Raw genomic sequence first — 14,695 nt, 5'->3', positions numbered from 1 at the left:
GCGGGGCTTCCGGGGGGGGCGGAGCTTTCCGGGGGCTGATGGGCGGGGCTTCCATGGCGGATGGGCGGGGTTTCCCGGGCGGGAGGGCGGGGCCCGCAGGTCCCGGGGCCCGCCCGCGGCGAGGAGGGGAAGGGCCGCGGGACGCGGGTGTGGAAGGGGACGGAGCGGTACCCGAGAAAGCCAGCGCCCAGGGCTTTCCGCTCCCAAGGTGAGCGGGGCAGCGGGGCGCACCGCCCACCCCCCCCCCCCCAGGTTGGATTCGCAGAGAAAAGCCCTGAAGGAAAGTTGCAGCCTTTTCCCCGCCGCCCCCACCCCCAACTCAGTCCCTGGAGGAGGGGGAGGACTGCAAGCAGGGCCTGCGAGCAGCTGGGACAGAACTCGGGTTTAACTTCAGCAAAAGGAAAAAGGAAAGGAAAAAGGAAAGGAAAAAGGAAAGGAAAAAAGGAAAGGAAAAAGGAAAGGAAAAAGGAAAGGAAAAAGGAAAGGAAAAAGGAAAGGAAAAAGGAAAGGAAAAAGGAAAGGAAAAAGGAAAGGAAAAAGGAAAGGAAAAAGGAAAGGAAAAAGGAAAGGAAAAAGGAAAGGAAAAAGGAAAGGAAAAAGGAAAGGAAAAAGGAAAGGAAAAAGGAAAGGAAAAAGGAAAGGAAAAAGGAAAGGAAAAAGGAAAGGAAAAAGGAAAGGAAAAAGGAAAGGAAAAAGGAAAGGAAAAAGGAAAGGAAAAAGGAAAGGAAAAAGGAAAGGAAAAAGGAAAGGAAAAAGGAAAGGAAAAAGGAAAGGAAAAAGGAAAGGAAAAAGGAAAGGAAAAAGGAAAGGAAAAAGGAAAGGAAAAAGGAAAGGAAAAAGGAAAGGAAAAAGGAAAGGAAAAAGGAAAGGAAAAAGGAAAGGAAAAAGGAAAGGAAAAAGGAAAGGAAAAAGGAAAGGAAAAAGGAAAGGAAAAAGGAAAGGAAAAAGGAAAGGAAAAAGGAAAGGAAAAAGGAAAGGAAAAAGGAAAGGAAAAAGGAAAGGAAAAAGGAAAGGAAAAAGGAAAGGAAAAAGGAAAGGAAAAAGGAAAGGAAAAAGGAAAGGAAAAAGGAAAGGAAAAAGGAAAGGAAAAAGGAAAGGAAAAAGGAAAGGAAAAAGGAAAGGAAAAAGGAAAGGAAAAAGGAAAGGAAAAAGGAAAGGAAAAAGGAAAGGAAAAAGGAAAGGAAAAAGGAAAGGAAAAAGGAAAGGAAAAAGGAAAGGAAAAAGGAAAGGAAAAAGGAAAGGAAAAAGGAAAGGAAAAAGGAAAGGAAAAAGGAAAGGAAAAAGGAAAGGAAAAAGGAAAGGAAAAAGGAAAGGAAAAAGGAAAGGAAAAAGGAAAGGAAAAAGGAAAGGAAAAAGGAAAGGAAAAAGGAAAGGAAAAAGGAAAGGAAAGGAAAAAGGAAAGGAAAGGAAAAAGGAAAGGAAAGGAAAAAGGAAAGGAAAGGAAAAAGGAAAGGAAAGGAAAAAGGAAAGGAAAGGAAAAAAGAAAAAGGAAAGGAAAAAGGAAAGGAAAGGAAAAAGGAAAGGAAAGGAAAAAGGAAAGGAAAAAGGAAAGGAAAGGAAAAAGGAAAGGAAAGGAAAAAGGAAAGGAAAGGAAAAAGGAAAGGAAAGAGGAAAGGAAAGGAAAAAGGAAAGGAAAGGAAAAAGGAAAGGAAAGGAAAAAGGAAAGGAAAGGAAAAAGGAAAGGAAAGGAAAAAAAACACACCAGGCAACATCCTTTCTAGCTCCCGTAGGCTGCTCAAGGCAGGAGCAGGTCTCCGCCGCCCTAGGAGCAGAAGCTGCAGAGGACACAGAAACATCAGACAGTGGAATAGGTGTGGGATGGAGGTGGCTCCCCGGGTAGGCACGGGGCCAGGGAGGGCTTTGAAGATAAGGACGGTTGGAGTCGCAGGCAGCACTCCCCAGGAAGCCCTGGAAGAAGCGGAGGAAGGGCGCGATACAATCTCAGGAACACACGACATCAAGGAGATGGATTGTCATGAGAGCTGGCATGTGTGCTTAGTGTGATGGTCTGACTGGGGGGGGGGGGGGGGAGAAGCACACTGCTAACTATTAGTTTAGTTTGCAAAATATTTTCTTCATTTCCAGTTAGATAAATGAGGGAGGGGGGGCAGTAGCTACCTCTGTGGAAGACCAATCCATCGCACAGAAGCTAAGCTTATTGCTGGCAGACCCAAATCCATAGGAGTCCCTTCTCTTTAATTTTTTAATGGGTTCTATATTCCTTTCTCCAGCCAGACCTCCTGCTTCATTCCTCTGTTTCATTCTCTCACTCCACAAGCCCAGAGCTGTGACATGGGAAAAATAACTTCTCTCTGAATGGCTTGAGCAGCCTCCCCCCCTCAGTGCCTGAGATAAGCTGTGGTGTAAATCATGGGAAAAGCTACCGTGTAAAGAAAAAGGAAATGAAGCATTGTCTCTGTTTTGTAATGACCAAGCTGGCTGCTCAAGATCCCCCAACCTGCCTGACAGCGCCTTCCTGATATATCCTAAGGGAGAGCAGGAATAGGGATGTTTTTTCAACCGTGTTTTCCAGGGTCCACAATCACGCTCACTCCCTTTACGACTGCAGGTCAGAACACTTCCACGAACCAAACCCCACTGTGGCAGGTGAGGCTCGAGCTGTACCAAACCCCCCCCTGCTCCCTGCAGAGAGCCTTTCCAGCGGCACCAGCAGCAGCAGGGCTCTGTTGATGCTGCTGAACGCCCTGCATTCCTCTAGCTTCAAGCAGTGCCAGGCACCGCAGCTCGCTGAGCCCATCTTTCCGCCCAGGGAGAGAGCTGCAAGCTCTTCTTGGCTTCCTTCCACCGAGTGCCAGTCCCGCTCCGTTAACCTTCAGAGCTCCCTCAGACAAGGAGTGGAGCCAGGCAGATCAGCGGATGGCCTCTGCATCCTCTGTAAGCCACGAACAGAAGGCAGCAGCATGTTCACGTACCTGCCAACAGCCTGTAACTGTTGGGTTTAAGATGATGCACACAGGCATTAAAAAGTCTGCAATTCCAACATGCCAATCACAGATTAAACACAGACCAAATCCCAGTAACACACTGGATTCCTTTGCTATGCTATTAACTAGAACTGACCACGGAGATACTGCTCAACCAGAGGTTCTCCTGGTGTACATTTATCTTAGCACAAGTTCTGGGAAAGATTCAGGCTTTGGATAATAAGAAGGCAGGAGGGGAGTTGCTGTCGGCCGCTGTCCTCCCTGTGCTTGCTGTTGGTAAGCACACCCAGGCAGAACTGCCAGCCCTAAATACAAAAAGGACCTGATTCACTTAGTATGACACCCAGCTCCCATGGGCTGCTGCAGTGCAGTGGCATCTCAGTCCTTTTATTCCTTGAATGATATGGCTGCCTCAAACCCTTCAGAACTGGAGGTATTAAATCTTTAGCACGTGGAACACTAACAGCAGCAGCTAGAAGGCCAACAGGAGTTGCCCACTTAATCGCAGTCTGTGCTGCCTGTACCCTGCCTGCCTGAGTCACAGGACTCTGCGATGCGAAACACAGATTACTTTTGAGCAGTATCTAGGACAGTAGAAACTTGGCCCTCATGCAAACACAGCGTATAATCCAACAAAGGCTAATTATTCCTGACTTCTAAACAGAATCACATATGAAGCCAAGCAGGACTGCCAGGACCCCTCTCAGTGGAAAGGAATGAGAGGGAGAGGTACAAAGAGGCAGATGGTGTATATGAAGCACGCTTTGTGTAGCTTTTCTATTACATACACAAGTTTTTCCTCGGGCACCTGTTTCTACCGCTCAAACATCAAACTATTTAAAGACAGCAAGAGGAGAGAGGGGAGAGTGTGTGGAGGGCAGATGAGATGCAATTCATTCTTTGCATTCTCTTCCTCAGTATTTACAGATCCTTGATTCCCCTTTATTGAGCTATTTTTCAGCTGATTTTTCTCTTTCAAGGCACTGCAAGTGACTGGAGATCTGCTAAAATTAGCATTTAAAGGGTTTTAATAAATTAAATGGCCTTAAGGAGTTTTCTGGAGAAACTGAACTCCATTAAATTATGGGCTAGGACTTGGGCATCACTTGTGTGGAAATAAAACACAACCTCCAGCAATGACATCCCATCAGATGACCACAGTTAAGATTGGTTGAATGTTTACAAAAATCCTGCCCGTTCCTTCAAAAACATGTCAATCCACTTCAGAGCAGTTGTACTTCCTAACAACTGAAAACAACCAACCAACCAACCAAAAGAGGGGTGGAAAGGCAAAAATGCAACCTTCTAGGAAAGCAACTACAACTCAGGTTCATTCAATGTGTGGAGCAAGAGCTAAAAGGAGTATTACCTTGTAGTTCTTTCCACATCCTCTGGAAAGACTGTGGAACAACTCATTTTCTCCCTGTTCATCAGCTCTGCAGCCTTCCCTGTCCACCGTGCACAGTGCCTTTACAGAGCATGGAAAGAGATCTGCTCCCCACTGTTACCTGCAACAGCATGGACCTAAGAGAACACAAACCAAGAGCAGCTGCCCATGTCTCCAGATGCAATTATATTCTTCCATGGAGGAAAAATAAGTGAGTACATCAGATGCTGAATGCTCACCAGGAAAATTCCACTAATTTATTAGATGGCTTGTCCTTTGTAGGATAGTTTGAGCCAAACGAGTCTGCTTATTTAAAAAATCCCCTTCAGAGTCACAGGAGATTCCAGAAATACCAGAATCTTGAGCTCCCCTCCCTCACCACAAAGAGAATAATCTCTCCCACCCACTTCTCTGTTCAGGCTGATCACTGCATCCACAGAACTTTCAGGGTCTCTGGCCCATCTTCTTCAGGGTTCGATTCAGCTGTAATTAGAGAAAGCAATGGTCAGAAAAATACAGGGACTGGCACACGCTACTGTTCCTCTCAGCAGCCTTTATCCAATGCCTTTACTCTTTCCTTCACCAACTCACTGACAAAAACAGTTCTCACGCAAGTGCAGACAGTGTGAGAAGCAGAAAGGGAACTACTAAAACTCCCTCCTCCTTTCCAAGACAGCAGAGGAAGATGTGGGGAGAAGAAAGGGTCCAAACTTCTAGCAGCAGTATCACAACCCTGTATTGCTCAAGTCCCCACATCTCAGGATTTTGCTAAGTTTCCAGTGTGCAGCAGCCTCTGCCGGGAGAGTTGAGCAGTGACAGAATGTCACCTCCTGGCTGAGCACAATGCTGAAGTCATCTGTGCTCCAGAAATCTTTGAGGCCACTTTCTAGAGCCATAGTTATGAGAGTAGAGATACTATCTTGGTTGTTACAATTGTCTAGGGACAAAGAGACAGCACCCTTGGACAGTAAAACCCTCCTCTTTTTCCACTGTGGCTCAAATGAGCACTTCTCACGCAAAAACATACTATTCTTCAAAGGTCAGCAGCTGCTGCTAAAAACACCTGCCCTTGCCTAGTACCTTGCAGAGCCAGGGCTCGCCCCAGCAAGGCATTACACAGCTGTCACACAAGTGTGGCTCTTCCAGGGCCTGCACAGCCCAATGCTTGCCTCACTTTTCCTACAGAAACACACAGCTCTCCTGCCCAGGCCTCACCTCCTCAAACTTGTGGATCTGGCGGATGAAGAAGTCCCCATAGCGTCGAGCAACCTTTGTGTCCGCGATATGGATCATGTCCTGGAGGAGGAAACCGCATGAGCTCAGGAAGAGGACCGTGCTAGCAGGGAGACAGCAAACACCGCCAAACAGGGGAGGCAACCAAAGGGGCTTCGCTCCAGCTCTGGTTCAGCATCACACACACCTGATCTGGGCTAGTCCCTTAGCAACTGCTCAGCTCTCTAGGGGCTGCCTTCCCTATACCTTTGCCTGGGGTGGGTCCCAAATTCACATGGTATTCAATTCCCTCATTCTTGCACACTGCCTGGTTTTGTCTCTCTTTGCAACAGATTAACAGTTCCAACCCCAATCCGTGCGCTACTTCCAGCAGCTAAGAGTCATGCTATCTAGCAGGAGAGCTAGGCTGAGACATAGCGGGAGACCTTGCAGGAAGCGGTCTGCTCTAAGGACCAAGAACAAGGGGCAACCTCTTCTCCTTCCTAGAAAGAAACCTAATGGTTACTGGTACCTTCTTTGAAAACGAAGTCCTAAAAGCCTCTCTGCTATGCTTCCTGCTGCCCGGAGCTCCAAGGGCAGGATGGTGACAGGACCATACCCTGTGTTTAGATTCCTCCTAGAGCTAAATGGTGCTCCAGTGAAAAAATGGGACCTGTAACATGATCAAGCAAGATCTCTGCTTTGTCAAGCAAAGGAGAGATGTGAGACCTACAAAGCTGACAATCTGACAACCTGACACACTGACAGCACTATCTGTCACCCAACTGTCATCTCCCAGCAACACCAACACCAGTTCCCTCTGTCCCGGGAAGACATTTACGACCTTTGTTTTCTGGGTACAACTACTGCCAAAGCTGCCCACGACATCTCATCACTGCTCATACACGACTATGACTTCACTGTGGGCAGCCAAACCCTTCACACGGCAAAGAAGGAAGGGATGTTTCCCACAGACTGGAGCAAAACTAGGCGCTGCCACTTCAAGAATTTCCTGCGTGAAGGAACTTCCTAGCCAGCAAGGGGCAGTTACTGACCTTGTCAATATAGAAGTCAACCTCAGAGGCAGATTGGAACTCCCCGTCCAGGGCAGAAATGCCACTGGTCCATACCAGGTTCTTCATCTTGTGCTTGAAGACAAGCAGCTGGATACGAAACTCCTGCTCTGTGAGGTCTAAGAAGCCAGCCAACTTTGCCACAGGCATGGTGGTGTAGAGCTTGAGGAAGCTACGGATGGTGGAAAGCTGGGCCTGCTGCTGAACCTCATCAGCAAAGACCTTGAGCTGCTGCAGGAAGGGCTCCTTGTGGTAGTTGGGGTGCACATTGTCATAATTGGGCACCACGGGGGAGAGGAACTTGGGGCAAGCGTAACTGAAGAGCTCCTCATAGACTTGTGCGTCACCCTTCTGCATGCGCAGCATCTTATCCCCGTATTTCTCTCGCAGCTGCAGGTGGATGCTCTCATCTATGCGCATGGGGTACATGGTGAGGGCGATGGCCAGGAGCGCATGCATCTGCTCGTTCTGCTTGTTAATCTGAGACAGAGAGAAGAACCTGTTAGCTTGCCAATGTGCTCAGGCTTTATGGTGCCGGAGGGAGCTGGGAGCTGCATTTTTCAGAGACAGACCCTTTACCCAGAGGACCGATGGTCCTAATGCCCAAGGGGGACAGCACAAAGAAGCAGTACCTCAGGGCAAAGCAGAGAGATGAACGATGTATCGATGGCTCTCATCAATGAAAAAACAGAGGAGAATGGACAAGAGTAAAATACAGCGTGAATGTATCCAGAGCCATACAGAACCTGGATGGCCAGAAGCAGCTTTGACTGCTTTGGTGCAAAAAAGGGCAGAGGAGAAGAGTTAGATAGTCTAATAACCATCACCTGACAAGGGACAGTTATAAGGGAGGCCAGCGTAGAAAAGACTGAGAAGGGAGATTTATCTGAGTGTGGGATGAAATGGACAGCTGTGTGGCCGAGACAGACATACCAAATTTTTGAAGTGTCACGGAATTAAGAACGGCAGGATTTGCCTACACGAAGAATTAGAAATGAATCATAAGGATGAAGAGGAGACAGCAGCAGCAGGGGGTAAAACAGGCACCAGAGACAGCTTGGGTGGAAAGAGAAAGGAGCTCTGTTTCACTGAATTAAAACACTCTGTGAATGATTATCTGGTAATGGAAATATAGCCAACAATGGCAGGAACCTGAAATGCAGGACTGAGTTTGAAGAAGCATCAACAAGAATATCATTAGCAGCCATTATTCATTAACACCACTGCCTAGAGGGAGAGTGCAGATGGAGCCAAGGCAACTGTATGGTGAACAACTAAAGGAACTAGTAATACAGCTAAGAGAAAATATTGCTGCATATGGCAAAGGAGTTCAGAGGATTCCCAGTCACCACCACCAGCACAGTCCAGGAAAACAGGGCTGGATGTAATTAGATGTGGGTTATCAGGTGACAGAGGAGGGGCAGGAAAGAAGACAGCAGCTTTTTTTTGGGGGGGGGGGGGTGGGAAGCCTAGACCTAATCTATTTCTTACCATCTCATACTTGTAGGTTGTCCTCTGAAACATGCTCTTGGTCCTTTGGATGTAGAGGAGGATGTTGGCAAAGACACGGATGGCATCCTGGTAACGCCGCATCATAAGGTATGCGAAGCCCACATAGTAATAGGTGGTCACCTGGCACTCAGGCACCCGGGAGTACATGCTCTGAGAAGGAAGGATCAACACGCTGTGTTAGAGGGGAGACAATCACCTTTGATCCAAACAGCTCATTACCCAGAATCCAGCCACCTCTGCTTTCACTCCCATCCCAAATATACAAAGGGGAGGGTTAATTCAGGGTACCTCACCTCCCACCCATCCCTGCAGCAGTTTTCTCACTGTTTATTAGATCACCCTGTTTCCTGTTTTCCAGTTTCAGCTTCCTTCAAGCAGAGGACTCTTGCACTGTGCTTAATATTGCTTTGCTAAGTTCCCTTTCCCCCTGTTTCACTCCACGTCCTGTGACAGACAGCACATACATAGATCTGGGCCAAGCCCATGTTGCAGCTGGACTTTTGTTGGCCACTGCTATCACAAGCAGCACTCAACTCTAGGGCAAAACCAGGCAAGGTGGGAATGGGAACAGTGAGGACAAGAGTCAAAAATACAATAATGAGCCACTGACAAAGGTGGGAATGATGTGTTCAGCTGGCTACCACTGTGCTACCGCTTAGAGTTCAAATAATAATCCCTGTAACAACACAGCAAGCCTCCTAAAAAAACTAGGTGCTTGTGTTGCAACAGCATCCAGCATTATCATATGGCCTGATTTAATTCCAAAGCTCCAGCTGCGTTCAGCTACAAACTCCTGACAACTACAACAGCTACAAAGAGCTCCCCAGCAGGAAGATTCGTTATGCCAATCTTTCACCAGCATGTTTAAACAGAGGCATTTGGAAAACTGCAACAGAGGGTTTAAAACATGTTGTATTACCTTCTTGTTGAGCTCAATGTTCTCCAGAACCTTGATTGCTTGGTAGTAATCCCCCAGCAGAGAGTGCAGACGCAGTAGCCCAACCAGGCTGAAATAGCCCAGCATCTTGTACAGGGAGTGGCGACCATATTCACCAGCCACGCTTTCAGGGTCACCTAGGACAAAAAAAAGGAACAGTGATGCTTTCCTCCAAGGAAGCAAGCTCCCCTTTCAGCAAGGGGAACTCTTCAACACCTCTGTGTTTACAAGCAAAGGGAGCAAGACCTCAAGTGTAATCACCAGCATTTCTCATGTAAGGCCAACAGAACCTGTTCCCAGTTAATCTGTCCACTGATTAAAGGTTTAATCCAGCTCTCAAACAAAGCTAACCAGACTCGGCCAAATCAAAGCAAGGCAGCACAGGCACCAGTTTTGCTTGGCATCACCCAGCTGGCTCACCTCCACTTGTATAGACCTCCAGCTGTCGGTTGATGTTGGATTTGTCCACCAGAGAGTGCAGCACATTTAGGACACTGTGGACATTCCAGATCTTGGGGTTGGAACGAAGGAAATCAATTTCCTCTTCAGACTTCTTGGCTGTCTTGCAGCGGTACTGGCTGAAAGACTGGAACTACAGGAAAAAGCAGAGAGTCAGTTAGAAGCTAGTTTGGAGATGTCCAGTTAAGTGAACTATGCTTACATGTTGATCACACAAATGCATTACAGTAAGTTACAAGTTGCATGAAAAAAAGTTTCCGCTGAGATCACTTGGCAATCAAAATGGCAAATGATACCACCTTTAAAGCACCTAGGGGAAAAAATGATACAGAGCAGAAGGAAAAGGATAGAAGACAGAATGAAGCAGAGAGGGAACTCTTAGACAATTAGGACTGGCACCTAAACACAAATTTGCTGTCTGAACAGGTAGCTAAGAAAATGACCAAGTCATAAGATGTGTCTGCATACACACGCATCTGCTTCTACACATGCACACATCTTTTTTCATCCTCAGGCTTGAGGAGACCGCACTTGAGGAATTCCAGGCAGCTCTGTAATAAAAAGTTTCACAGAAAGGAATCTATAGAGAAGAACCAGTAGCATTTGAGATCTGTATTACTGGACTCCAGAACAACAAGGGGAAAAATACTTCTTAACATCAAGATCCTAGTCCACAGATTTCCAATCAGGTCAGCAATCTCTCAGTGGAAGCATAAAGGCTCTACTGACCAAGAAATACAAAAGCCAAACCATAGAACACAATAAAACTAGTTTGAACAAGTATCATAACGTGGTCTTTGTGACTAAAGCCTATTTCACTCAGGCTGCTCTGCACAAATCAGACAGAAATCAAGGTGAGTTTAAAAAAACAAAAATCCCCTAAGCATCAACCGAAACAGAATTATCAATAGAAGTCCAGGACTCCCCAGAGAGTTCCCTGTAACTTCAAAAAATCTGAACATTTACAAATCTACTTGATGATCCAGGAATAACAGTGCTCATCAAAGTTTTCTGACCTGCAATGGTATCCTAGCTATGAAAATCACAAAGAGGCAGGAGTTAGAAGAAAATTCATAGCGCTAATAGAGGCAAGGCCACCCCAAAATGCCCCAGTCTTACAGTCATATACCTGGTATATAAATTCATCAATGATATCCCAGAGCCACTGGTTGGGCAGTTCCAGAGGAGCAGGGCCATCAGCATCTGCAGAAGAATGTAACAGATGAGAGGCTTAATACCTTGAGCAAGAACAGTGGCAGAACTCGAATAGACAAATTAAAGAACACAAGAATTTCCCTGAAATGGGAGATGCAGCAGCAGATGAATGAAGCTTCCAGCAGGACGGTGATATGTAGCCTTGCCTACCTCAGCTGCCTTCACTTTTAAAGAATACGAGCATGTATGGGGTTAATCTCTAGAGAGTGACTGCTCAGCAGCAGTGATACTCAGAAGCTGCGCACAGACTGTAGGGTTTATCCCAGCTGAGCTCTTTTCCACAAGAACTTTGGCAGGGAGTCACTAACACTAAAATTTCTTCCGAGGGGAGTCAACAACAGTAAGCAGTTGTGAAACACTGCAAGTTTTCTCTAGCTTACAGATTCATTTTGCTTTTTACTAAAGATAGGTGAAGCAGTTCTCAGCAAGATAGAAAGCTAAATAAGTTTTATTCTTTACAGTATTTCAGAAAGCACTAGAAACTATTGGTGCTTTTTGTCATTTTAAATGCATGGATGTAAAGTGCTTTCCATTGAGCAAACTCAAACATATGGAAAGCTCATAGGCTATTTCTTCCTATATGGTTTATAAACAAACATGTTCCAGTTCTTTGGACCCTTACTCCAGCTCTGCCCTCTCCGTAATTCACAAACCAGAAATGAATGGCAGCAACTCACTGAGGATGTAGTTGAAGAGATTGCAGTAGTTGTAATAGGATTCAAATCTCTGCTCCAGCGTGGGCCCCCCCTGCAGTGAGAAGTCAGCACAGACTGCTTAGTTTCAAGTATGGCAGGAGTGAGTTTACGGGCAACAGCGTATGACAGACAGTCAATAGTCACAGCAGTAAAGGGTCTATTTCAAAAATGTTAGAGGCAATATTCAACCAGGACACCCACCAGCACTACTCAGAAAACCTGAAATTGTATCACCATTGTGCCACAGAATAGAGCTGATTCTTGACATTCAGGTAGCTTCTCCCACGACGACCGAGCATTCAAACCTTCTGTGAATAGGATGCATTAACCTTCCTTGTCCTCTCTGCTGTTCAGACTTAAGAGCTTCCTATTACCTTCAATAGCTTTCCTTCCTTCTCCCCTCATGAGAGGCCTTAATAAAGCAACAATTCTGCTTCTGGACAGTATTTCTAATTGCTTTGAAAGACCAGTAAACACAGCAGGGAATTGCTCTTCCTACAATCACCTTTCTTGTTTCACCTGGAGACTTTCAGGGGCAGCCTGAGAACCACTAACAGCACAGCTTGAGAAACCAGTCTCTCCTGTTAAAGCCTGACTGGGGTTAATACAGCAGCCTTTTTAAAGTGTCCACTTCTCCACCCTCTGGTCCAGACCAAAACTGCAGTTATTACTTATTTTACCCCATAAGTGATGATGTATATGTTCAGCTTCTTTCCTTAAAGAACAAATAAATACTATGATTTTCTCAATGATTTCAAATTAGCCCAAGGGAAAAAAAAAAAAAAAAAAAAAAAAAAGTGAGGTTTGGTTTGTTTTATAGAGCATTACAACTTCTATTTCCTCCTCCCGAATCCTTTATGGTGTCAGTGTTTCCCTCTCCACAAGGCACTCTGACCCCATGTGGTTTTTTTAATCACAAATAATGCACCCTCTTCTTGTGACACCCCCTCTCACACACCTGCTAATCTGAAGAACAAAGAGCCACAAGGAAACACACAAAGCCAACTGATCTATAGGCCTATCAAAAAGAAAAGTCAGTTAGCTCCCAACACCTCCTCCTTCCCTAACTCACTAACCACTACATTTGATGTCAGTAACAAACTTTTACCTAACAGCCTCCTGAAAACTCAGACCATGTCTTCTGATTCACATAAGCTGCCAGGGAAACCTGCACACTCATTACTACCAAGCTTGAGGAGACAGCTAACGAGACTCAGAAAGACAATCAAGTCTTTCTTGTTTTTCAGAAATCAGTGAATCCTTACTAAACTAACAAAAGGCAAGAATTTTAAGCTACCCTAAAAGCAATTTGACTTATAGTCCATAAGCCCATACTATCATGCCTTGCAAAAATTATGGAACCACTGATACTGTGGTAGCAGCAAGATTTGGTAAGTTCTATGGCACAAAGTTGGCATGCAACCAACAGGAAGAGACAGGACAAACACTCACGCTGACTTTGGCGTAGATGTGCCTGTAATACAGCTCCTTGTATAGGATGAGGAAAACAGCATCTGGAAAAGATGACAGAACTGGACATTAGTAAGCCACAAGGCTGAGCCAACTGGATCTCTCAGATATTATTGTGGCAGGAGGAGCACCACTGGCATAAAGGGAGGCACAAAAGGACACTTCCTTTGGTTTTGACTTCTCACCTGGCCCCTACTGAAGGAGTTGCCAGAGCAAACAACTATAACTGACTTAGGTGGCAGCAACAATGCATCTGCCCATTCATGTATCAGAAGTAATTTAGTTCCTTCTTTCTCTGACAAGCAAAGAAAAAAGTAAAGACTTACCGTTTCCAACCTGAGGGGCAATGGCCTCAGCCTCTGGCCATGGGGTATTCTTAAAAAACCTCTCTGTCAGCTTTGTCCAGCTGAAAGATAGACACACATGTGGTATTAGAAAATTCCTCCCAGTATGAGGCTGCTGGAGGTAGCAATGACAATATAGAGGCCTTGAACTTGATGAAAATAGAATACCAGTACCACCCACTTTTAGTTAGTCTGGAGTTGAAACAAAGAATGAGACTGGCAAACTAAACAATTAAAGTCTTCAATTTATCCCTGTAGAATGGAACAGTAGAGTCTGTTACTTTCACATTCCCTTTATGGTAAGGTAACATAGCTAATCAGCAGGAGTAGAAGTATCTGTAGGGAAAAGACACAACAATTCCACCTCACAGCTTTCTGCAGGCTGCCTAACTAGCGGTACTGAGGTCACCTTCTGTCGCCTCCATACCTGTTAGGCACAGGACTGGCATTTTCCTTCAGACAGGTCACAACTAACCTAGGCTAACATTAGACTAATTGCCTAGAAATATGTTTTTTTCACCAGTGATCAAATCAAACCTAATGCTGTATTTTAGAGGAAGCCCAGGTTTGGTACAAGGCAGCTAGTCAGCCTTTGGTTTTAAGAGCAGGGTGCACTTCCATCACAGCTTAAAGAGTGACTCCGATTGAGGGAAAGATGGCTCTGTACCTGTTTTCATAGATGTCTTGGATCTCGTACACCTTCTGATCAATCACGTCACTGGAAACACGGCTAGCCTGGAGCTCGTACACCTTCTGGTCAATGAGGTCCGACACCGTCTTGTGAAAATACTGAATGAAGTTTTTGATCACTTCGGGGATCACCTGGTAGGTCTGCTGCTCGTACTGCCGCTCGTAGGCCAGGTCTTGCTTCGGGTCTCCTGAGGGGAAAGCGGAGCAGTGAAGGCGGCTGCCCCCCGGGCCTACAGACCCAGGCGGGCGCCAGCAGGCCCGGTGCACCCGAGGGGCCGCCGCAGCCGCGGCCCGCACTCACCCGTGTGCATATCATAGTCGTTAGAGTAAGCGTAGGGGTCGTAGGCGGCCTGTGGAGACAAGGCGACAGCGAGTCATCGCAACCAGCCCTGACACGACCCCCGCCCCGAGTCCCGACCCCCGCCCCGCACCTCGTTGTCGTAGTCCTCCCCCGGGTAGGCCATGGCGGCGGTGCGGCAGGGAAAGGGCTCCGGGCGGCAACGTGGGCCCGGGAGGGGGTAGGACCAGGGGCGGGTCCTGAAAGGGATGCGCCCTTCCACTGGTTGGAACAACTGCCTGTCTTCAGCCTGCCGAACGGCCACTGGCCTGGTGCTGCCCTCTCTCCCTCTGACTGGATAGTCTGCCTGCCCGTCAGACCTCCCTGGGCACCGCCTCGCCTCTCTACTCGCCTTCCTTCTGCCCACACCCTCTCCCTCCCCATTGGCTGCACGCACAGCGGTGCGGCGCCTTCGATTG

At 46.7% G+C, this 14,695-nt stretch overlaps 1 protein-coding gene across 1 annotated transcript; it reads right to left on the bottom strand.

Moving 5' to 3' along the window:
* Positions 1-4,560: 4,560 nt before the first annotated feature.
* Positions 4,561-14,465, bottom strand: EIF3L (eukaryotic translation initiation factor 3 subunit L). Its single transcript, XM_042793424.1, has 13 exons — positions 14,371-14,465; positions 14,241-14,289; positions 13,917-14,127; positions 13,232-13,311; positions 12,888-12,949; positions 11,418-11,487; positions 10,655-10,728; positions 9,487-9,658; positions 9,049-9,203; positions 8,109-8,279; positions 6,600-7,097; positions 5,548-5,628; positions 4,561-4,815 (listed from the first exon to the last, which is right to left on the bottom strand). The coding sequence occupies exons 1-13, from the start codon at positions 14,401-14,403 to the stop codon at positions 4,777-4,779; spliced, it is 1,695 nt and encodes a 564-aa protein (XP_042649358.1). The 5' UTR covers positions 14,404-14,465; the 3' UTR covers positions 4,561-4,776.
* Between the last annotated feature and the right edge of the window lie 230 nt (positions 14,466-14,695).

Source organism: Tyto alba, unplaced genomic scaffold, assembly GCF_018691265.1.
Source record: "Tyto alba isolate M040663 unplaced genomic scaffold, T.alba_DEE_v4.0 Super-Scaffold_2, whole genome shotgun sequence".
In the NCBI taxonomy this organism is placed as follows: Eukaryota; Metazoa; Chordata; class Aves; order Strigiformes; family Tytonidae; genus Tyto; species Tyto alba.
This window is presented reverse-complemented; position numbering and strand designations above follow the sequence as displayed.

Coding starts and splice junctions, on each gene's coding strand:
- EIF3L (XM_042793424.1), bottom strand. CDS start 14,403: ATGGCCTACCCGGGGGAGGACTACGACAACGAG. Junction 9,659..10,654: donor TTGATGAATTTATATACCAG/GTATATGACTGT, acceptor TTTTTCCTGTAG/TTCCAGTCTTTCAGCCAGTA. Junction 8,280..9,048: donor ACATTGAGCTCAACAAGAAG/GTAATACAACAT, acceptor CTTCCTTCTCAG/AGCATGTACTCCCGGGTGCC.